The 25711-nt window shown below is 32.8% G+C and overlaps 2 protein-coding genes and 1 pseudogene across 4 annotated transcripts; 1 reads left to right on the top strand and 2 right to left on the bottom strand.

Moving 5' to 3' along the window:
• Positions 1–9983: 9983 nt before the first annotated feature.
• Positions 9984–12087, top strand: LOC140969287 (protein FAF-like, chloroplastic). Its single transcript, XM_073430600.1, has 2 exons — positions 9984–10106; positions 10313–12087. Exon 2 carries the CDS (start codon positions 10354–10356, stop codon positions 11836–11838), a length of 1485 nt encoding a protein of 494 aa, XP_073286701.1. The 5' UTR covers positions 9984–10106; positions 10313–10353; the 3' UTR covers positions 11839–12087.
• Positions 12088–14607: 2520 nt separating this feature from the next.
• LOC140969280 (glycosyltransferase BC10-like) lies at positions 14608–17074 on the bottom strand (annotated as a pseudogene).
• Positions 17075–18674: 1600 nt separating this feature from the next.
• On the bottom strand, positions 18675–24694 carry LOC140969254 (protein IQ-DOMAIN 5-like). Of its 3 annotated transcripts, none has more exons than XM_073430557.1 (7): positions 24535–24694; positions 23734–23828; positions 22899–23147; positions 21953–22177; positions 20960–21073; positions 19687–20203; positions 18675–19389 (listed from the first exon to the last, which is right to left on the bottom strand). In XM_073430557.1, the coding sequence occupies exons 2-7, from the start codon at positions 23815–23817 to the stop codon at positions 19241–19243; spliced, it is 1338 nt and encodes a 445-aa protein (XP_073286658.1). In that variant the 5' UTR covers positions 23818–23828; positions 24535–24694; the 3' UTR covers positions 18675–19240. The 3 variants fall into 3 exon arrangements, with proteins under 3 accessions (XP_073286658.1, XP_073286656.1, XP_073286655.1); XM_073430555.1 differs by lacking the exon at positions 24535–24694 and adding an exon at positions 23923–24064 and having other exon boundaries at positions 18675–19383; XM_073430554.1 differs by lacking the exon at positions 24535–24694 and adding an exon at positions 23923–24063.
• Positions 24695–25711: the final 1017 nt, after the last annotated feature.

Consider the following 25711-nt stretch of genomic DNA (forward strand, 5'->3'; position numbering starts at 1 on the left):
TATTTATTCTATTATAATCTATCAGTCGATCGAGTCTCATCGAGTTGGTAACGTAACTAATTGGCAACATCAACTCGATCAGCACGTAAATAATATATATTTGTACGTAAATTTTCAGTTGAGGAGGCAAGATTCCACGAGACAAGGCAAAATTTTTGGAGTGGAGTACGTGATTTGGACAAGTTGCAACATATAATATGATCGATTTTGTAAAATTTAAGTTCCATGATCCAATGTCTTCATGTAATACGAGTGACAATATTGTGAGATAAGACATCACCAGTCGATATTGTTGTTGGGCTTGTGTGGCTCGCACAATATATAATCATGTCGATTTTATTCTTTAGTCAAAATAATTGTCTAACTTTGTCTGATTTGAGTTTTGGTTCTTTTTTTTAAATGTTGAGATGAAGTCGGGTACATTGATATTTCTCAATGCCATGTTGTATTACGTTAGTATTTTCCAGTGTCACGTCAATATTCCATCAAGCAAAGACCAAATTTCAAAGCATAACTTAATTTATTGGACCGATTTTCAAATTTGAGTATTTACAAAGAACAAAACACAAAATAAACAAACTTATGTGAGAATTTTGACTATTTTCCATATTCTTTTGTTTGTTTGTTTGTTTGTAAAGAAAGCCCAAAGAATTAAGCACCGGAGAGTTGGGGAATTAATTTTGCTTAAAGCTGGTACGTCGTGGCCATTTAGAACCATATGCTCACAATATTAGTAACAATTCTCTTATTTAGTTCTTGTTGTTATATTATCTTTCGTTAGACAAACTATTTTAATACAAGATTTTCATTATGTTATTTTTGTCGTGTGTAGAACGTAACTCAAAACGTGATATCGATGATATTTTCAAATATTTTAGAAAGCAATTATTTGAAAACATGAAGCTTCAAAAATAGAAAGAATACATTTGCAAAGCGCAACGCTGATACTAATAACTTTTATGGTCTGAGTCTAACTTTAAAAAGAGACACTTAAATCATAGAGTGGGTCTAATGTGAGACCGTCTCACGGATCTTAATCTGTGAGACGGGTCAACCCCACCCATATTCACAATAAAAAGTAATATTTTTAGCATAAAAAGTAATATATTTTCATGTATGATCCAAATAAGAGATTCGTCTCACAAATATGACCCGTGAGACCGTCTCACACAAGTTTTTGCCTAAGTCATAATGTTCATTCATATTCTTTCATACTCATAACTACACACACACACTCACACACACACTAAAAAACAACTCATCTTAAAAGTTTAGAGCTTCAAATTATTCAGTAATTTATTTCTAAATTAATATCATAACCAATTCATTCATTTTCTTGTGGCATTGTTGATTGGAGAGAAAAATTTTGATGAAATTTAACTTTGGAAAACTTCGTTTTTCACGTACTGCTGTAATCAGAAGACGACTGATGACCAACAAGAATTTATAAGCAATGTGAGAAGTTGAAAAATATTCATCTACTTCTTCAATGAATTCACTATAGAACTCATATGAGTCAGAAAATAATTTTTAATACACTATTGTGTAATAAATTTATGGAATAAAAAATGATTTTTTGTTTATATTGACTCGGGAAAAAATAAATTTAGATTGGGAAAAATATTATCAACCAACCTATAAATAATAAATTTCATAAACAAATTTTTTTAAATTTTTTGATGGACCCGTGAATTATTAAAAAAATTATAATGGACACAGGAAAATTAAATTTTTTTATAGAAAGGCAAAAAATGATACATGAATAATAATTTTATATTAGATCAATTTACATTACACCAAAAATATTGAAAAAACACACGGTAGTTTTCCACGAAATATATTTTTAAATTATCGCATTAAATTTTTTTTTTTCCATTCGATAAACTTGTAAAACATATAATCATATACTCACTTGTGTTAATTTGTGTAAATTGGGTACAAATTAAATAAAAATAAAATAAAATAAAAGGTGGCAGAAGTCTTCAACCGTACTATACTTAGTACGTAACATATATTTATTAATTCACGAACTTTGTATTAATTATTTAATTAAATTAGTTGGGGTGTGGACATAGAATATAAGAACATCATCCATCTCAGTACCCTTTGTCCCATTAGTAGAAAGCCAAAACTTTTAGAGGGATTTGGTTCCAATTGAAATGAAAACATCAAGAAAAGGAAAGATGAGAATCAATAAAAATTGGAAAATTTTAGGATGGTGAAATTAATCATACTTTACTTTGGGTACGTATATATAACATATGTGTAGGAGCCAGTGGTCTCAGAACTTATTCATATTCGATGATCGACCAATAGAACAACTCATAATATTGCTCGTTTTTTTCTTCCCCTTCATCTTCTGTTGGGTGAATTTCTTTCTTGATTGGTCAAGCTTGTAGTGGACGATGTGAATTAATAAACTTACGAGCTTCTCATTAAAATAATAATTTGAGTAGATATACAGTAAACCAGTGTATTCAGAATCGGTTCGACGATAATCGGTCACAGGTCTGATATGAAACACTCTAAAAAAGAGTTTTAGCAGTCAAACAGGTCAAAACCAGTAGAACCAGCTATGAAACGAAAAACCAGTTCCATCAGTTGAACCGGTTTTTTATTTTTATTTTTTGAAAAATTGATTTTTAAAATCTAAATTTAATATTTTGTTATATATATACATTATTATTTGAAATTTTGACTTCGTTAAAAATATTATTTTAGTAATAATATAATTTATTGTTTTTGTTTTTAGAAAATATAGATATAATTGGTATCTTGAATATATGTATATAGTTATTAAGGTTTCAAACTTTGATAAATAATATATTTTTATGTTTTTGTACATCTTATACGTGTGTTTATATTTTAAATTTGGATAAATATATATATTTTTTATTATTTTAATACACATTTAAAATTATAATTTAGAATATATTATTTATGATATTATATTTACATTTTATGTAATATAATGGTTTTCCAGTCCGACCGTCCAATTGAACTGTTTTTCAAACTAAACCAGTTTGATCATCGGTCCGGTCCAGTTATGAAAATAATGGAGTAAACATTTTAAATCCAATCTATTAAATCCTTTTACATATAATAGTTTTAAAAATTATTATAATGGATTTGATAAAATTGATTATATCATTTCAATAGATTGTTCAAAGAATTGAAAAAACTAATAAGTTTTCTTGCCACGGTATCACATGGTTCAGTGTTTAATATTTAGCGAAAGTTATAGTTCATGTATAACGATCAATAAAACTCAAATATTCTGAATTTTTTTGATTCAATCACTATATTCCAAGCCAGAATAATTATTACTAACGCATCGTAAATATTTTGTAAAGTTATTTTCTTACTAAATTGTATAATATAAGGGAAATTGGACTTCACTCCCCAGCCGCCATTTTTTTTTGTGTTCAGTCCCTGGGTACTTTTTAGTACCACATTTCTCCATGAAGTGTACCACCTTTCCACATGAAGTGTGCCACAATTTGTATGACATAGTACAACAATTTTGTGGGTAGGGAGTGAACCCAAATAAATGTTTTGATTGTGGATTTTTCACCAACTTCCCCTATAATATAATCAAAAAATTATATATTACCAAAGGGTAACAAAAAATAAAGATATTCGAGTCCAGTGGCTTTTGCAAAGCTTTTTAAAGAAAGTATTGAGCACTACCTTTGTTATTCTTTGGTCGCTTTCAATTTGCCATTATTAGATTGATTGGATGATGACTTTTATAATTTATTTATCGGCACAAAAAGAAAGACAAAAGGAAAAAAGCTAGAATATATTATATATGTGCAATGTCAGAAATCAGAATATGTTAGCATATGTCCATTTTTTTTCTTATATTATAAAAATTAGTAATAACAAAGTACTAATTTATTATAGTTAATATTTATAGATTAGTGATTAAATAAGATTTACTAAGATAATTTGAATTTTTATATAAATTAAATTAGAAATATGTTGAGGAAAAAATCGAAAAAAGATAGAGGTATGTAAAAAAATTACTAATAAATTTATACAATTAATTTTAGTATATTAATATGATACCAAATTCTTTTTACACTTGTAATTAAATTTATTGGTATAAATATATACTAAAATTAATTAGTATTAGATGTTAAAGTTTAATAGTATAATAAACATAGATATTAAAATTTTAATATATACCATGAAAATTACGATCAGATTCTGTCACGTGTCAATGTGCAAAGGCGAACGTTTTGTTTTGTCGTCATGTGAGAATTGTTGTCTGTTTCATTCTTCTGTTTTTTGACCAAATTATTATTTTTTCCTTCGTTTCTTATCCTTTTCTCGCGATTTCCCTCTAGCATGGAGGGACTATTTCAAACAATCGAGTAAAATAAGTATTATATTGGTAAGATTGCTTATCTGGTCGTAATTATTTGTTTTTTGTGTTTTTTTTTTTTGGTTTTAGTCTTCTGTGTTACACTTTGAAACTGAAGCATATCGATATCAAACAACAAGTCTTAGAAATACAAAATTTCTAGATCGTTCTATTTATTTTATAAAACGGAATACTGTCTTTACAACTCTAAAATAACATATTGTTTTGCTGGAGCGAAAAATAGAACGTAATCTAACGAAAACGAAAATAAATAACGACAGAAGTCTTATTTTTCTTCATCATCCACTACACTGGATCAGTTGTTCATCCTCAATATTTTTCTCATTCTTATATGAGGGGTTTGGAGTGGGTAAATGATAAGATCGTCACTAAGCAAATCGATAAAAGAATCATCTCAATTTTGAAAACAATACATATATAATAGTAGATTTTGACAGTAAATGAAATAATTTTCAGATAACAATAACAGTAAATTAGGTGATCGGTAATAACATTAATCATATTTCATAAGTACACTGAAATAACTATGTTTCTCAATACTAAAATGATATCAGTCCCTTATATATTGCTCCTATAAAAGATGGTGTCAGTAATAAGTAATCAACAGTAATCAGTAATGAATAATGTTCAGAATATGATCACTTAATCCACAAAAAGTAGTAATCGGTAATCTTACTTTCAGAAAAATCATAATTTTAAAATATACATGTAAATATATTTTATTTTAACATAAAATATACGATTTAAAACAAAAGTACACTTACAAAAAAATTAGTGAACAATTTTTTTTATCGAAATATATAAATATATAAACCCGCTTACAGAAAACAAATGTACTAAACTTTATGAAAATATATATACATATAAAAGCCTACTTAGTAGAATAAACAGAAAAATCATCTGAGTGTTGAAATGAACTTGAAACGATAAAACACCAGAACTTATAGAATTTTGGTGTGGATTTTGTCTAGTCTTGAACCACTATTTATATGCTCCACTGATAAAAGTTGAATGGCCACCATTATTTCCCTCCTTAATGGCAATAATTCCAATTTAATATTTGTTATAATTCCATGATAATTCAGTTTCTTGAGACCCTCCATATTACCGAATTTTTGGGCAATTTTGTGTTGAAAATATGGATAATATATTAATATGATGGCTGAAATGAAGTATGAATCTTTTATTTCAGAATTGGATGCATATTCATTCTTTGTTCATTGTCCTATTAAAATTCTCAAAATATGTCCTTGCATAAAAGATTCTTTGCATGTGTGTTGAAAATTTTTGGGTTTTCACACTCTAATTTATCAAATTTTTGTCCGTTATCTTTGGTTTTTGGTAAAAGTTTAGTCTTGTCGACATCCTGTTAATGAAAAATAACCAACAATGTCCAAAATCAAAATATAAAAGACTAAAGATAAAATTTTATTGAGGAAAAGATCAAAATTGCAATGAATGAAATACATCTAACCAAAATTCCAATTTTCTCAACCATATACTTAACAACTCGGCACATGATGCATACATATAACATATGGAATAAGTGCAATATATGCGACTCACTTCAAAATTCAAATCAATGGATTTTAATAATCGAATGACACCTCGACGCAAAAGAATTTTTCGATCTTTTGGGATATATGATTTTTAAAAATTCATAATAAATTAAAGACAAAATTTTAATTTTAGTCAAATATGTATTGTTATATGACATTTCTAGTCTTATATGTTCTGTTAGATATTTTTTGTTCAATTTTAATTATTTTTCTAAAACTATGTAATTAAATTACCAATATTATTGTTAAATTTTTGTAAATAAGTGGTTAAAAAAAATTTTGAGATATGCACATATATTTGACAACGTAATTATAATTTTTAAAGTGAAACTTTTCTGAAAGGCTAAAAATACATTTAAAAAGTTTGTGGAAAATTTCGAAAGTCGGAATTGGGGTGGTGTAAGCGCCACCATAGTCCACGTGTTGTTTGGGTTTTTCAAGGTAATTTTTTTTCTTATAATATAATATCACTTTCATGTTGAATATACTTTGCTAGACGATGACAGGTTTAAAATTTATGAATTGGTTGGTTAATGCACTTAGTAACGTACTTAAATATTAATCATATGGATTATTAAGATAATAAATAGAATATTGAGTGTTAACTGCATTTTAAGTTAATCATGGATGGATTTATTTCTATCAGTTATAGCATGATTCCCTGTATCGATGAACACAATTGAGCCAACTCCATCCTCGGTTTTTCGGGTTAGTCGTCTATGCTACACTATTAGTGTTTTTCCCTTATTTTAATATCTTTAAATCATACTGATCTCTCATATTTTTATGGAAGTTGACATGTATGTTGATTATCTAAATATTAACATTAGATAACATCATAAGAGGAGAGATATTCAGGTGTATATATATATATATAATAGAATAATCTTCATTTTTCCCTGAACAGCTAAATTAGTGATATAATTAACGGCTTATGATTAATACATACATAGGGAGAGTTATGAAATTTATCAAATCTTAATCACTAAAACTGCTTATTATATTGGTTTAATGGGAAGGGAAAAGAAATAATTTACACTACTGCGTTCGGAGTTTTAAATCTATCATTCATTTTGTGTGTTATTTACTTTAACTAGCATATTAATTAATGTAATGTTTTAAAATTATCATTGAATTAATTCATTTGAAAATTTATCTCTTAAATCATTTTCCCAAATCCAATTAATAAAACATTTAAATCCTTCAAGAATTATAATTTTCTTTAACAAAAATCCACATATATTATTATACTTTGAGTTTATTGGAAAAAGGAAATAAAAAAAATAAGAAAAGAAAATCCATTTTGTCTCAATTTTAATTTCCAAAAAAGAATAACTTTCAAGTAGCGTATCGATGAATCAACAATAAAAAGAAAAAAGAAAAGAAAAACGAAAATAGCCAATAGATAAGGTGGGAACATTTAGTGAGGTTTTTGCAAGCTTTATTGGGAGGGAGACAAGCAGCACAATATATTTTATTATTTAATTTTGTTATATATTTATTTATTTATTATTGGTCACATGTGGCAAAGCAATAACCTGGATTTTGCATTGACACAAAATCTATACCCATTAAATCATGGATCCAATCAAATCCATCACAAGAAATTTGTGTCGGTTCAATATTTGAACTTTACGTCTGCATGTTTAACATACTTTATGCTTTTTAACTATTATAATTATAATTTAAAAAAATTAAATAAACTATAGGTTTAATTCAAATGCTTGGCTTTATAGCAAATAATTATATTGATTTGTCAAGGTTTTAAGCTATTTGGATTTTAATTAATGTGATATTGTGTGAGTACAGAATAAGAGATCGATGTATGGTGTAATGTAAATAAAGTGATTTGGTCCTCCCAATCTGCATGCATGGTGGCCTTCCTTAGCTTCCTTCTTAAGCCATGTTCATCTGATCATCATCACTATTATATGCTTTACCTAATTGTAAATTGCTCGACCCATATATTCTGCTGATGCACGAAACCTTATCTTATAAACATTTCCCTTTGACTAGCTACAACTTTGTGGTGAGACAAGACAGGCCAGGTAAAATACATTGAGAATATATGAAATTATACATCACATGTAAGATGTGAAAATTTCATGTAAAAAACCCAAATTTTTCGATATCACTTCCGAAATCTTTATTTTAGGGAAAAATATATATTTGGTGTATATTTACATTTGTTACATGGTTTTTGTTAAGATACAAAACAACGACGATGGAGGTTTTCATGATATTATATCAAAACCTCAATATTATTGTTGAGAATTCAATCAAAGTCTTAATTTAGTACTACATGAGAAATATCATAAGTTAATAAGATGGAAAAATATATCTATTGGTAATAGTATGAGGCTTTTCAGATAAAGTCCAATAACAAATTCATGAAGGTTTATGCCCAAAGAGAGCTATATCATATAATTATAGAGATATGTGAGTTTCATCGTACAACAGTTGGTACCAGAGTCATGATCGAGATCGAGCCATGTATGTGGAATCCTAATAATGACACAAATGAGGTGGGAGCTCCTAGTAAATCTGTGATTAGATCAGACAGACGGTGCTCCAAATATTTCATGTAAGGCGAGCGCTCCCAATGCAACTGAGATGAGTGGCCTCGAGAATGGTCCGATGGGATTCAAGGGATGCCCGGACCATGAGAAGAATGGTAGTCTTTCGTTTGAGGCAAAGATTGTTGGGAATTCAAAAAATTCTCACATTGAAAATACACAAAGAAGATCATGGTTAATAAGATGAAATGAATCAAATGATATATCCATTGATATGATGCATTTAATTTGAATAAAGTCCAAAAACAAATCTATGAGGATTTGGACCCAAAGTGAACAATATAATATAATTATAGAGATATGTGAATTCAATTATTCAACATTAATTATATATACATGGTTTTTATGCACAAAATTTCATATACAATTTATTAAATTGATTATGGGTGTTTATATCATAGCCTCCACTACAAGGAAAATCTTGAAACAACCACACTCAAAAGATAACAGTCATAAAACCGTTGTTTTTTCTCTTTAAACAACTGTTTTAAATAAAACTATAATATTTAAGCGTTTATTTTCTTATAAAAAACTGTTGGCTTTGAGGGGTAAAAGACAGTTGTTGTCTATTAACGGTTTTTTAGTGCTGCACAATGATTTTTGTCAACAGTTTGTATTAACATTGTTTAAAGTATAAAATAGAACGATTTTAATAAACCGTTGTCTATGTGTGTTATTTTTAGGGACAAAAACAACTATTATTGTTTTATATTGTCAAAGACAATTGTTCTAGTAAATCGTTGTCAATTTGTTGGCTTTTGGGAGTTAAACACAAAACCGTTGCATTTCATTTAAAAAAATTATAATACTGAAAAATTAAAATTAAATTATAATTTTTTTTATCTAGAAAAAAACAATAGTTTTTCTCTATTGTTGCTGAATTAAAACTGTTATTAAAGTTATTGTTGTTAAAAAAGCACGCTCAAAGACAACTGTTGAAGGCAATGACAACGGTCTTTCATCATTCAAAGACAATGGTGAAAAACTCGTTGTCTTTGAGCGTACTTTTAAAAATAGCAGTTTTAACAACAGTTTTAAATTGTCTACGTCAACGGTGAAAAATCGTTGTTGTTGGACGTTTTTCTTGTAATGCTCTTGCATAATATCTGAACAACATGCATGCAAGCTTTGAAAATAAATTTCAGCGATATATGTATGCAAGGGCCATGTTACAATATACGCATATTAAAATGAGATATCAGAAGCCAAAAGCCTCCTTCTTGATGACATGATCTCTCTCATTTATAGGATAAGTGGTAGGTTCTAACTCCATCTCCATTGTATAAAAAAAATCATCAGACTGCTTTTTTAGGGTTTTTTTTAGCACTGTTAAATCTTCACAATTTAATGGAAAAAGTAAAAAAGGTATTTTTCGTGGTGTCGTAGGGAGAGGGTCCCATTTAACACTAGTCCTGAAGCTTTGGGTTCTCCTACAAATACCGCACACTCCCACTCTTCCATTTGCATTCAACCAAATTAGACACCAAAACTCATCTTCATTCGTTACATCTTATGTTCTAAACTATTTCGAACTCAAACGAGCGACCATCCTTCTTGTATATTACTTCTTGCTTGATCAAGGTAAGAATCTCATATACGTTAGTGCTATGTAATAAACATTGCAAGCGAATAGATCATGCATGGCATCAAAATCTTGATGTGTGTGTGTGTGTGTGTGTGTGTATACATATATATATGTATACTGTGTATATGAATTTGTCATGGGGAATGATCTGTTCTTTGATCAGCTTGGTTTTCTGTACCGATAATTGAACTGTTTCTTGCAGATAAATCAAGTGCTCTTTGCTATATCTTTCCTTGTGAAGATATGTCAATGAAACAGGGAATTGTCACAATTCTTGGCTCGGATTGTGAAAAAAACATTGCAGCCTCCATCAGAAGAAATCTCTCAGCTGATATGTCTTCCAAGAAATGGCTGGAGCAAAATGAGTTGTTCTCCCCGGTGAAAAAGATGGCTTCTTCGGAAGAAGCAGTTCCTCTTACCCCGGATCATGATTCTTCATCATTTTCATCTGAAGGTGAAGAAGAATGTGAAAGGATTAATAATAATCCAGGACGAGACGATGTTTGGAGGATGATTCTGTCTCACAAAGAGGTGCAGAAACCAGAAAATTTGGATGTTAATTGGGGTACAATTCTTACTCAAAAGAGTGAAAGTTCAGTATGCAATCTGCCACGACCACCTTATGTTCATCCCCTCGTGAAAAGATCAGCAAGTGCTATGAGTGACAAGAGTCTCGAGATTTGCACAGAGAGTCTGGGATCAGAGACAGGGTCTGATGGGTACTCGACGTGCCTGAATTCAGAGTTTTTGGGCGATGGAGATGAAGTTAAGGAAGAGAGAACAAGAGTAGGAAAAGAATGTACCAAAGAGCCGAATCCCTTCGAGGATTTTCATGTTGTCAAGTATAAAAGTTGCCCCTCTCGACCTATTCCACCGCCACTTTCGTCCATTTCTGGTGGCGATGGTGTTTCACTCCACATTCGTTCCCACCGGAAAAAAGGTAGGCTGGTTCTTGAAGCTGTTGCTGTTCCTCCAAGAAAGTATTTCCACGCTCAACGTGGAGATGGAAGGCTTGTTTTGAGTTTGATCAATTCTCCTACTTCACAGCTAGAAAATGAAGTGGGGGGAAATAAAGTTGACGAATTTGAAAAAGTTTTTGTTCATATGGAAGAAGTTGATGACAATATCAAGGAGGCGGTAGCCAGGGTTGACGATGATGATAATGAAGAGGAAGACCCTGAATTTTTCAAGGAGCAGAACTCAAAATCATTACCAAATCAAATTATGAGCGTGGATAAATCAGCCGTCACGATGCAAAATCTAACGGGGTTGGGCACTAAGAATCCAACTTGGTCTCACAAGTTCAACAAAGTCGTCGACTTCCCAGCTACATTAGAAATTATGGCAAAAAAGGATGTTTCGGACGTTGTACCAATCTCGCACTCACTTCCATCACTTTCACGCATGACTCAGCTCATCTCGCCGCCGCCGCCGCTGTTGCCACCACCATCTGCTGCCACCTCGTTCAAGGCTTACGAGTACTTCTGGCGAAGCAAGAGCACTGATGCTGGCCGTTTCATTAATCCGAAGATCCCCTCAACCCCACAAGCTGCATCCTTCAAAAACAGCAAGATTGATGCAGCAAAGGCATTTGATCAATATCAAGAAATGACACCACACATGAAAGGACACAACATAGAGTACTTTGTTCCTTATTTCAGGGGTTGCAATAAGGAGCCGAGAAGATCTCTACCGATAAGTGAGGCACACTGGATTGCCACATCCTAATGATTAATAACTATTTACTGAATAGCTAAATACGTTGTTCAATCCATTAATATTATTTATCTTCACATATTAATGACAACCCTTTATGCAAAATCACATGTCTAAAAAGATTTGTTCAGCTAAAATGAATAGAGCACTTTTAGGAACAGTGTTATCTAATTTCCTCATATTACCAATGTGTCAGCTTCTGTTTCTGTCTGTTATTTACAATTACAAGATTAATATGACCAGCACCATGTTTGACTCGTCTGTTTCTTCGTCATAGTGGAACTTACTTTTCCTTTTGCATCAGCCTTTTTTCCTATTTTCCACCAACGAGATTGTGGTATGGGTCATTTTCTGTCCATTTGACCATCACCTTGGGGACACAATATCCAAGATTCTTGATTTGCTGGGGACCCGTTGTATCCAGATTTCAAAAGAAACTTGGTACGGATAGATGCTCTCTTTTACCATTTGAATTTGAGTTATTTTTATTATAAAACCAGTTCCTCGACAGGCCGACACGACTTCTTCCTCATATAGCGCCCAAAGATGATTTGATTTGCCCCAAGATTAAGAGGGGGATGATCTAACGCATTTAATAGTGTAGCTTGAATATTTTGACATTAACGCATAAAGTTTTACCTTTTTTGTTTCAACTGAGAGGAGCAATGAAGGCGATTGATTCTATTCAAACGCACTTACTAATTCTTGGTTCGAGGATATATCTTACCATCGTGATTTTGTTGACCCAAAATGAGCTTGCTAAGAAGCAATTGTTTAAATAAGACCCTTGTGTTGCCCTTGTATAGATCGATTTAGTTTGAGTAGCGATTTGAGGGACGGATTTCAAATGACATCTATCAAATACACCACAATTATTAGTGAAACTACTTAACTTCATATGAAGCTTATTTTTAGTTCAATTCAATTTTGAGCAACCAAATAAGTCAAGTAATTTAAAAATCAATTGATTTGAAATTCATCACTTCAAATCCATCAATCCAAACACAACATAGCGTAAATATTTTTACGCACATTGGAATCTTAGAAAGACGGTATATTAACCTCACATGATCATGCGTGCGATATATATACATGAAAAGAGAGAGAACCTGTAATGACTTACATCAATGCCACACAAACTTCTCGTCTTCAACAAACGTAACAGTTTTTTTTTCCTAGGAATCTCAAAAATATCAAAATGGGTCTATTTTCATATTAAACAAACTCGTAAATATTATTCTTACAGTACCAGGAAACAAAATACAAAATGGACAAGTACCCTGTGGCGATTGAAGTGTACTCCATTACGCATAATTAGGCCTGTTATGGGGCTGTGTTGTGATTTTTTTAATTGTTAACTTAGTTAACAAGCCCAGCAATTGTTGGATTTATAAATCTATACAGTTGTCTGAAAGATTGGATTTCTTTAAAATTAAAAAAAAAAAATTGATGGAGAATAAATTTATAAATTCTACTTTATCATATAATTCATTTCAACATATATAGATGCAAAGATATCAAATCTAGAGATGACAATGGTATGAGACGGGGGCGGGGGCGGGGGCGAGTTTACCATCCTCATCCCCGTCTTCGAATTCCATATATACTTCAATACCTGTTTTGATCCCAATTTTTTCGGGTTCGAGGACGGGGATCAAATCCTCACTCCCGTTTCATCCCCATTTCAGATATTATTATATTATTATTATTATTATTTATTATTGATATTATTTTTGAGGGCAGATTCGGAGGTAAGGATAATATTCTCGTACCCAACCCGAAACCAAAAAAATCGAAGATCTCCGTCTCGGTTTCAGGTTTTCCAAAATTGATATCCCTAATCAAACCCTACTAATACTAATATAGGGGCTTCAAGCAAGCATCTTTATCGGTCCAATGCAAGAAAAAAGGTTTAATTTCAACTTCTCAAGTCCAATAATTGATATTGTAGGGTGTTGTGAAATTGACAATTTGATTATATTTTCTCTCCATATAATCTCTACTCTTAGACTGCACAAAAGGAGCAGAAGAAAATGAAGATTATTCACCACACATAGTGGGGGGGGGGGGGGGGGGGGGCCTTTAATCTATATCTTATGCCATGAATTTACATCCGTTGACAAATGATAAAGTGGTTCAAATTAATGCAATGCACAACCCCACGAACTCATATATTATATATAGCATCTTGACTTTATGCGATCATATATTTAAATAATACTTGGCCTACCTTCCTTCCTTCCTTCTGAAGAAGAAGAAGCATATATCGTTGGATTATTCAACAAATATTAATCTAAAATTTCATATTTTTAAATCGAATAAGTCGATTCAAGGATTTTGCTTCACGATCCCGATGAGTATATACGAAGCGTATGTACACGAACAAACAAAATACTCCACGATTGCTTGCTTTGTAGTTGGATTGTTCCATATTTTGTACGTAGATGAGTACACACAAATATATACATACATACTTCTGTGTGTGATCATCCCATGGCAAAGCAAAGGATCTCGCAATTTTTTTTAATTAAAGGTAGAGGGAGATAATACAAAAGGGAAACAAAAAGGCGTCAAAAGGAGATGTCGATGCCTTAAATATTTTATAATTATTATAAATGCATCAATGCATATCTTCAAAAGAAAGGTAAGAGGAATGCCATTTCTTGATTCTCTATTTAATACTCTTAAGCCAAGACTAATTCAATCTCAAACATGAAGGCAAGAGGAATGCCATTTATAGATTCTCTATTATACTCTGAAGCCGAGAATAGTTCAATCTCAAACATGAAGACCCATCCATATATTATTCATATTCGTACATATGTACAAAAATAACAACAAAAAAGGACCAAAAGTCCTAATTGCAATTTAATCACCCTCATTTTTTTGGGTGAATAAACCAAACTCAACCACTACAAGATTACATTTTAAGAACATGACTTTGACTACTAACTCATTGCTTAAGTTGGACTCCTTTGGGTTACTTAGGTTGAGGGCACCTTATTTTTAATAGCCAGTCAAATGCCTAATCCCATATTGGCGAACCAAACCTTGCAAAAGCCTCAAAGTTTTCCTCTGTGTTCTCTACTTCTGCAAGAACAATGATAAATTACAAGGTTATAATACATCTAATATATTTTAATCAAGATCAAACACAAGTGATACCACACATTCCATGAAAAAGTAAACTTCAAGGTCATGTATAATACGCAACTCAAAATCAAGGCTTGTTTACCAAAACACAGCCACGAGGAGTATTTGGTTGGCCACAAGAAATGACAAATTGCTTTAGCTTCTAGTTTAGATTATCCCGTTCTTTTAAGTAAGGCAAATTATAAAGTCATCATAACACGCCCAAGGGAATACTTTTGAATATTTTAGAATTGATCTTTGGATTATCAAAATCTAATCTTGGTTAAGAAACTAGCATAATCCACCTAAAGCTATTGTAAGAAAAGGAAATTTAACTAATCTCCAACTACAGGTTCTTAAAGAGGCATCTAGAAGAATTTGACCAAGAAAAAATTTATAAACAATAGTGACTTTTAACCAAACCTCAAGAAAGGGTAATTTGGTCACTTCAGTCGTCAGGTTTTCAAGTGCCCATGAATTTGCAGTAAGAAAACACATCGGATCCTTCATCTTAATTGAAACAAGCATTTCCACAAAATTTGGGCTGAAAAATATCGACATCGGATTCTCACCATCTTATATCAAAATCACCCCACCAAAAAGCCACAATCCAACAAGAAAAAAATATCACTATATGAAATTGTTCATCACGCAATCCAAACATCAGCCACTCATCTACTATCCAAGAAAGCCATTAACCTAACTGCTAACTCATCTAAGAAAATACCGAACCAATAAACATATTAAACAGCATTTAAAACCAAAAGATATGCACAAAAGCAACCATCTTTACTCACCAGAGGCAAAGATCAGTCCTTGAAAATAACAGAATCCGCCATTTGCATCAAAGGATTCAAGCAATCAGGAGAAAATTTTCGTGCAAACATGTATGAATAACTCGAATTTGATTCTCTGAGCGTGTGAATCAGCCCAGGGGAAACTTCAGGAGGGTGGTATGTATGCGGATGCCCATCCACGCTTTCAGTCCAATTCACCCTCGTTAATGTATAATGACTACACCGATTTGGATCCTGCATCGATAACATAGTTGGAAAATAATGCTCCTCCGGATAACAAGATTGAACATTCAAACATGGCAACTTAAACTTTTTCCACAACTTCCTATCCTTAATCACCGTCAAAGCGTGCTTTCTGGTGAGCACAAAAAACTGTGAGCCCACTCGGAATTCATCAAAATGCACTTCAGGGAGCATCACATTATTTCCCCGGGCATTATACCTATCCCATAAAGTGGGCTCATTATCAAGAATCTCTATGTAACTAGAAAACTCCAAATCCCTGGACAACCTACCTAGATCAAACAGAAAATCGTAAAAATAATTGAACGAGTGAAGCGGGATGCAATGCTGCGAGATTAGCGCGAGCTACGCGTTAGAAGGGTCGTCGAGCATCGCAGTGGCGAGGAGGCGGCGCTCGGCGGAGATGAGGGTAGGAGAAGATCTCTGAGTTCTCTTAGAAGGGATAACTTTGTCCTTAAAAACACCGGTCAACGGACTGATTTTCACCAAGGGGTCGGCGTGGATATATATATTATACTGTTTACGAGAAACATTAGCGAAGAAGCGTTCCCAAAGTGGGGCAAAATGGAGATCAGAGTTGGTCAGGAAGAGAAAGGCGATTTTGGGACGACGGAGGGTGGAAGAGAGGTGGGATTTGGCTGAGGGGAGCCGGGTGTGGCGGCGGGAGAAGTTAGCAGAATCCATGGCTATAACTTTGTGAAACAAGGACAAATCATCAAGCTCATCAGGAAGGGAGATAGAGATTTGTCGTGGAGGCAGGAATCGAGGGGCCAAGAAGAAAAACAGAATTGGCAAAGAGAGAAGGAGAATCAGGGTAGGGATTAAGGGGGAAGAAGGTGGTGAAATCATGGATGAGGGCGATTTTTCTGCGGTTTCCGTGTTGATTGATCGGAAAAATTTCTGGGTTTTACGGGGTAAGTGTCCCGGACTGCATTCCGGCGTAGATGGTATTGAAAACGGCGGGGATCGGCGGAGTAAGGGCGGGAATGGAAGGTTGTACGAGAGAGTGAAGCAACGGGGAAGGAGAAGCGAGTATGAATGTTAAAGAAGTTACATATACAACGGAGAGATGATGGATGAGATGTTGCATTCTTGTGATCAGTTATTATATATTTTTTTATTGTTAAAAATTAATATTATATATTATTTATTATGAAAAACGAAAAAAAAAAAAAATAACTAGAATACAAATGAATTTTAAAGAAAAATAGATGAAAGATCAACATGGTTACTTCACGGTAGTATTTGTAATATAGACAAAATAAAATAAAAATAGAGAAAATATTATTTTAACAGGGAAAAAAATTAAAAGACAAGCTTATAAATTAATTTAATTTACAGCAGGGTATAGGTTTCGTGCAGAAAATGTGATTAGAAGATGATTTGATAAGGGCACTTGAGCCAAATAGAGCAACACAAATTTCATGACAATTCGAGTAATTTCTTACCATTTTGAAAGGTAAGATACTAAGAACCATTTTCCATTTGAAAAATAAAATTTTATGAGCTAAAATATAAGGTAACATTTAATAAATGTTATTTTTTATTACTACAAAATTAATCTTATAATTTATTTTGATTTGGATTTTGATAATCTAATTATTCAAGAATAGGCCTTTGATCATATAATTTGTATTAAAAATATAAGAAGATCTGAAATCGCATTGTATTTAAAGTATTTTTATATGAGACATCACTAAAGCATGATCATATATATTGACAAATCATGTATTTTCTTCACGTTCAAATGTTCATACTTTATGAAGCCAAATCTTCCACTTGATTTATTAATTAATTGATATTTTGTGTGTAATGATAATAAATTAATTGCATTCGAGTAATAATGACATAGATCACCCTATCAACAATAATTTCACACGCATGACATAATACAAGACATGATAAATACTATAAACTTTATATTTTAATTGGTTAAAATTTTGATCTTATTCCAATTAATTGTTTTCTTTTTACATATCTAATTAAATTTTCACGAATGTATCAAATATGCTTGTAATGTCCGGTGCCACAATACTCCGCGAAATTTAAATTAAATATGGAAAAATACAATTATGTTGTATTTAGATAGATGAATTTCAAATTCATAGATCTCAAATGTATTTTTTTAGTTTATATAAACAAGATCATATACTTCAAATTCGATCATTATATGTTTATACAGGGTTTTATGTTAATTAATATGAATTTCAAGTCTCTAATAATAGAGTTATTTGAAATCAATTCTACTTTGCATGTGTAACTAATATACAAGTAAGATGTAGATGTAAGATTTCATATATTATTTCATTGTTAACAATAAAATTATAATCGAAATCCATAAATTTCAAATCAATCCATCCAAATACAATCTTATTGTTCGAAGGCCAATTATTTGAATAATTAGATGAACGTTTTTTTTTTTTTTATGCTTTTCACTAACTAAACCTGCATTTGTTAGCATAAACTACATAAATATATTATTATAGTATTTGTTGTTTTTATTTAATTTATTGTGTTTTTTGGGATAAAATTTATTTTACTTATGTCTCATGTTTTTTTTAGTTGTTTTTTTGATAATATAGTGATCATGAGTTTTTTTTTTTTTTTTTTAGTTTGATCAGCAGAATTTATATAAAAAATGTTGTTGAAGATGCAAAGGAGGTCACTCGAAGTAAATGAAAAAATTGTATAGATAATAAAATGATGATGATAATAAATTAACACCAGACCACAATGCAAGGTCTTACATTTGTACTCACACAGTGAAACAAAATTACAGAATTTAGCGCAGACACTTTTATCACAATAGAATGAGAATCCGACAACAAATCTCATGTATGAAAACTACTTCCACAACATAAAAATGATACAATAAATACATAAACTCCTCAACTCACCACAGTTCTCCGATGTTCACTCACAGACGACAGAACAAAGTAACAAGCACGTACATGTTGCCGTATACTGCCATGGCAAGCTCGACTAAAGAATCAGAAAACAAGGACGAAACCATCGAAACTATGATAATTTCCACAACACGATCTTAGTTTTGAACCCGTCATTCATGTTGCCGCAATAAGAAACATATGTCTCATGTAACTCAGCCATGGTGGCGCGAGATATTTCTGAATTATCGGGAATGCATACAGTGACGGAACCTAATTGTGCACATTCATCGTTTATGAACAAAAGGCTATAATTGGTGCCAGATAAGTCGCAAATCCCAAGCTGTTTTTCAGAAGCTAATGATCATCCTGAGGACTACAATTTGAGGGCTTTACATCAATAGCACTCGATTTGGTTCCGCCCTTCACAGGCTTCGGAGCAGTAGGAGACCTTTTAACAGCAGTTTTACTCAATTGCTTGGTCGGTCGAGCCACGTTACCTGCAACTGGTAAGAGTTTCAAATGAACTTTTTGAAGAACAGATAATTATGGATGTTCGGCATGATAAAAATCTAGTGTTAACTTTAGCGTAGGTTAGATTTATGAAATAAATAAGACATGGATTCCAATAAAAGCATGGTAAAAAGTAAACAAGCGATCTCTGAGAAGAGGACCATAAAGTTGGCTTTGCCCACAATGGGGACGCTCCACACACCCAAAAAAAAACACAATCACATACATACTGCAGCATAACCAAAACCAAGGTAGAAGACATATATACACACTGAGAGAGAGAAACTGACCACCAGCAGGTAGAGAAAGTCGCTTGTTTCCTTGTTTTTTGTTGAGGCTAGATCGCTCTTTAGGATTGCTTTGTGACCTCAAACCAACATTGGAGCTTGAGGAAGCTTCCTCAACTACATCCTCAAGAACAGCCTTACATGACTTACTGGAAGAAAATAGAACTGGTTTTTGCAGCATGCTTGCTGGATTGTTTGGTGAAGAACTACAGCCATTAGGATGAGAAGCCTTTTTTTCATGCGCGGAATTTGAATTATTGCTTAAGCGAGTGCCATGTTTCGCATTTCCCATATCTGTTGTGAGTTTCTTGTTAGAGGAATTTAACCGAGTTGTGAGCACATTTTTTGCATCAGCTGGATCATCATCACTAGTATTCCCTCCATCTTTCATATTAATATTTAGGAACCGATTCTCCCATGGCCGAACAGCCATCCATCTTTCCAACCAATTCCAACTCCAGTTGTTTTTATCTGGTTCAAAACCAGAAGATGCTGCTTGCTGTCTTGAATTTGCCTGCCACTGCAGAAGGTATTCTATATGAGAAACATAGACGACTGATACGCTTACTTCCTCAAAAATCAAAATAATTATTTGCACTAAACTGGTTGTGCCATATCAGAAAGCAAATTTCTTAAGTTCTTTAAGATCCATGTTAAGTTCCTCATTCACTTTTCTAACAAACATCTCTCCATATATTTTGGTTTACAAACTATTCAAATCAACCCCTTTTACAGTTTAAATTATTTAGCCATTAATTTCCACCAAATCCTAGAAGTCGCATCAAACCAAAATACAAAAGAGTTTCTTTTAACATACCAGATCCCACCAATTCAACAAAATATAGAAGTTATTTGAAGCAATAATCTTTACGCCAATTTCAAATTATTTATTGCTATAAGCATATGCAACAACATAACTTTACAAGTAATGAGAAGTATTATATTTAGATGAAAAGAAAATAAGATTGCATCCACTTGCCTACTATAAACTGAATCTAGGTCCAACTTTGTAAACCCAGAACTGGTTCCCTTTGAGGCAACCGGCACAGGACCATATTAATTAAGCCTTATCAATAGTCAATCTTTTACTTGTAGGCATGAAATGTGTATAAACAGGAATTTGACAGACATGAAGCAGTACTATCATTTGATACACATGGAGAAGAAAGACTCACTTGAATATTTTATTTACCATCAGCTGCAAAAAGCCATACGATTTGAGGCAACTAAAAGAAAGGCTAAATCATGATACAACTAGAGACATTACAGCACATACCTGATTAGCTAAAGCATATGCCATCGCTCTTTCACGCTTAGCAGCTGCCTCCTTCCTTTTCAACAATTTGGTCTGAATTTCTTCAAAAGATCCAACCCCGTCACACCATCCGTCCTGGGTTAACCATTGTCATAATATCAAAGGCAGTGCACAACACCCAACAAGCGCGAATATAATAGCACTACTACAGATGCTCACATCACTGGATAGCATCTAATCAAGTAACATGATCAGCCATACTCAAAAACAAGTAAGGCCACAACCAAAATAGAATGATAACGGATCTAGTAACAATATGTCAGCAACAACTTATTGCTTTCTCCTAGGTACAAAAATAAATTAACCAGAAGGACATGTTTGTCTTATCTCAGCAAATGGAGTGATCCCCATATTAATCCGAATTTATGAATGGATAGTGATTGACAATGAAATATATAAAGCCAGGTTAATGGTCGTGAGAAAGTTTCACGGGCTCTCACATATAGCTATACAATACAAGAACAGATTTCTGAGTGGATTTGATCATAAACTAGCATGGTGATACGAAAGAAAACTTGCACCAATCTTAAATAGTTTTTGTCCTTGACTGTTGAAGAGAAGCCAATGTATTTCATGGTACTGGAATGAATTTTTTTTTGTACATTTATCTAACATTACAGAATTAAAGAAGATTAGAATTCTGTGCTCGCATTCTTTCAAGCTCCTAGTCCTTGTGCATTCAATTTCATGCATATAATGCATACGAATACGTAAAGATTGAATGATCAACTTATCAAGTTCATGAATTAGCACCCAAAGATTGAAAATCATTAGTTATTCATTTAGCCTAAAATATTTCACTAGTAATAGAAATTTGGCCAACTACAATCTCAGCCCTAGGTCTGTCCCTGTTCCTATACCCTTGACTTTTGGAACACCCATTTGACATAACAATAATCAAATGTAGTGATATCGTCGTTTCAAGTAAATATTTCATTTCCATAGGTTGCTTACTTCAATTTCCTTAACACGAGCATCATGTTCAAGTTGTTGTAGTTTCTGTTGTGCAGACTGACTCTCTAATGCCATTCGGACACGCCTTGCACGAACACGAGCCTGAACTCTTACTAAAGCTTGCATACAACGGAGTGTAATAGCAGCTTGCTTTCTGACAGCATGACCCCTGACAAGAGCTTGAAGTCTCACCAATCCTTTTAAAGCACGCAAAGCTCGTTTAGCCTGATAAACAAAAGCATTCAAAAAAAAAATACATGCATAACGAGAAACCAAGAACCCTTCCTTTAATGTCCTCTTACAGAAACCTTACAAGGTATGTATAGCATATGATAATCATCTATACCATGCTATCACAACAAAAAGTATATTGAATAAACATTGAAGGAACCATTAAATTTAATAACGAGGAAGGGATCCTATCCCGACCGAGCGTAATCTGGCATGTTAGATATAATGCCAAGGTCCGGCCCCCCGGATGCCTCCTAAACAGTAACGGAGGTGTGCGAAGGTAGGCTCAAGCTAAGATTCTGCTCGTGAGCGTAATGGTATAAGCCTGCCTGACTGTTTAACTTTTTAAACTTGAAAGGCACCACCATACACAATTTTTTTATTTAAACATATTATACAAATATAAAGCACAACTATTGTTTTTGAAAAATGAGCAAAAGTATGAAGCAATGAAAGTATTTGTTGTGCTTCTTATAAGTTTGCATCTCATTCATGCAAATAACAAGCAATATCTAGATCATTGTCACACCTGCAGAGAAGAAACTTCCTCTTTTGCATTCAGAATCAAATTATGAGGATGAAAGTAAGAAAAGGAGATAATTGAAGATGAACGGTGCCGACAGCTCTAGCGTTTGAAAACAACAATGATGGAACTATTGCAAGTTCAGGAAGTATCCATAATCCATGAAATTTAGAACGTGAATCAGTTTAATACCAGGAACCCTCTAAAGGCTGTTTGGATGCAAATAGCTGCCCATTCTTCTATCTCGTTCTGTCGAATTTGAGCTGCATTTTTAACCTGAAGGGAATTAGACGCGGAGCTGGTTGAATCAGAAATTGATTGGAGGTTGGCTCCTTCAATATCCACAGCAATAGTTTGGTCCAACTCATCTACAGGTATATTGTTATCAATCTTAACCGACTGCTTTCTTTGGTGCCAATACTTGCCGATGCTCCCTGATTTCTGTGTTTAAAAAATAAGAGACAACCTTTTTAATGCCTATTCCATCAAATAATATTTGGAACAAGATAGAGAGGTATCCATCATTTTAACAGTCAAAGGAGTTCTAAGAGCTCAGATTGAAAGATTCCACTTATTACAGGTCATATAACAGTCCGATTTCCACACATTCTCAAGCAAAAATGGCAGTTTGCACCAATAACCACCACCAAATTTTAAGAGTATACATCTAAATAGAAGTATAGAACTAAATGGAGATTCCAAGCAATGATTGGTGTAAGCCACCAAAAGAGTAAAAAGCTGGAACCAGAAATGATTTAGTGGATTTTGTGCTGGAGAGCAGGTGGTTTTGCAATGTCTAAGAAAAATGAAAACAATGAATGGAGAAAAAACAACATCGTTTAAGTCAAACTAATCAATTGATACAACTTCCACCATACTCTACAGACATGTGAAATAAATTGTCTTCCCTTTGCTCCTATCATCTACTGCCTGGAATAAACATTTACAAATTCTCTACAAGAAAGTATGAAAAAGGAGAGGAGGGATAAGAGGTCAACAAGTATAGATACAAGGATATGGCACCTACATTGTCATCCTTTTCTGAAGTTGTCGATTTATCGGATCTCCTTAAGCCCAGTAAAGCCTTGACCCATTTTTTTGAGACACCCATTTCAGTCAGACCTGCCACACAAATACAAATATCAATTATAGATTGAAGTATGCTATCTGGTATTCTTTACTCTAGAAAAAGTTATTTTTTAAAAAAAAAAATCACCATGGACTGGCATCGGATTCAACCAACAAGTAAAGGTTAGTTTAAGCTCATTGCTTAGTTAGTTACCAACGATAACCTGACATTCTGGGCCGGAGATGGATGAGCTATAAAATGATTGAACAAATACCATTAACCACAGAAGGAAGCAGAACAATTACCATTAGTCAAACAGTCACCATAGAAAGCAGTGCCCTTAAAAAGAGAAAACTGCTCAAATAACTATGATAGAAACAAGACAAGGAGGTGGGAAAAAGCAAACTCCGTGAAGATGAACATACAAATAAAAAAACTAATAGCTGAAACAACGGTGTGAATCGTTATTTGAAGACCCCAAAAAAATCAAATACCGAACATAAATACATTCCGGGACAAAAAACAAACGACATGTTATCTTCTAGTTCGACGTTTTCCTACCATGAGCCTACATTCTCACAATGTAGGAAAAAAAAAAAACAATAATGGCTCTCCAATTTACGAACATAAAAACAACTGCATTTTCCACTAGGAACAAACGAAAGTGCTAATTGTAGTCAAATACAATTTACAGCATCAAAGTCTACCATTCCGAAATCTCTAACCCATTCATAAAAAAGAAAAATCTGTAATCCACACCTCTGCAAGTTTGATTCGGAGCATCTCGCGTTTAAAAAGTAAAAAGAAAATAAGGAGAATTCGACGGATCTGAAATCAAGTCACGGAATTATCGGGCTCGGGCGTCGGTGGAAGGCAGGGGAAACAGCTACAGAGCTACAGTGTGTACGTACACTGTGCACCGTATTCTGTCAATGATTGCCAGAGAATTTTGGGCCGGGCTTCACAATTTTGATTCCTTTGATGCATACAGATTTTATATTATTTATTATTATAAAATAAAATTGAATAATAAAAAAATTGAGCCACCATTGTGCACTCCTTGTTACTGGACCGGACAGGAAAATAAAACCGAATTGAATTGGATAAACCCGAACGGATTCGAATATGAAGTTACTTATCGAATACGGTACTCACAAAATAAATACTTTATTTACTAAATTTAAAGGTACAATTAACAAATAATAAAATAACTCAAAAAATTTTAGAAAAAATTGTAAATATCATTTATAATTAATCAAAAAATATATTATTTACTGTCTTCGGACAGTATATGTTTAAAATTGTTTTTGAATATGTTTTCAGACAGATCACTCTGATTCAATATTGATACCGAATTCGGTTCAATCCGCAACATATTTTTAATTCATTCGGGATCGAAATATATTAAACCTACTGAATATCGTAAGGTTCCAAATTGATTGCATCTGTATTTGTGCTAGTATTTCTTCTTCAATTTTTTTCTTTTGCAATTTTATACCTGATATCCAATGCTTCAATCAGCTAGCCATTTGAAATCCATTTTATTTCTTCCAATCCAAATAATTCAATCCGAACGTAAGATGAGATTGACGAACAATTCATTAAGACACAGAATGAAAACATAATGAATGACTCGAAGGAAACGAAATCGAATAAAGTCGAGAACAAACATACCGGTCGTCGCCGTTTAGATAATTAATCGAATCCACAAACAAAAACAGTCGACCGATCCAAAAAAAACCCAAAGGGTGAAGAAGGAAGGTGTTTGCCTCCACAAATGAAGTATTGACGTACGCTCTCATTTGTAACAAACTAAACTAATTCTATTAAGCGACAAGTCAACCAACCATTCGACATGATCAGTTTGCACGTTTGCAGATACACTTAAAACATACACCAGTGGGTCAAACAATTTGTTTAATCGAAAATAAATCAA

This window comes from Primulina huaijiensis, unplaced genomic scaffold, assembly GCF_012295235.1.
Source record: "Primulina huaijiensis isolate GDHJ02 unplaced genomic scaffold, ASM1229523v2 scaffold40277, whole genome shotgun sequence".
Classification (NCBI taxonomy): Eukaryota; Viridiplantae; Streptophyta; class Magnoliopsida; order Lamiales; family Gesneriaceae; genus Primulina; species Primulina huaijiensis.

Excerpts from the sequence above, each read along its gene's own strand:
- LOC140969287 (XM_073430600.1), top strand. The coding sequence starts at position 10,354 with ATGTCAATGAAACAGGGAATTGTCACAATTCTTGGCTCGGATTGTGAA.
- LOC140969254 (XM_073430554.1), bottom strand. Across the intron at positions 22,178-22,898 it reads CAGCCTTTAGAGGGTTCCTG|GCTAAACGAGCTTTGCGTGC; the intron begins GTATTAAACTGA and ends TTTGTTTATCAG. Across the intron at positions 19,390-19,686 it reads ACTTTCTCTACCTGCTGGTG|TTGCAGGTAACGTGGCTCGA; the intron begins GTCAGTTTCTCT and ends AACTCTTACCAG.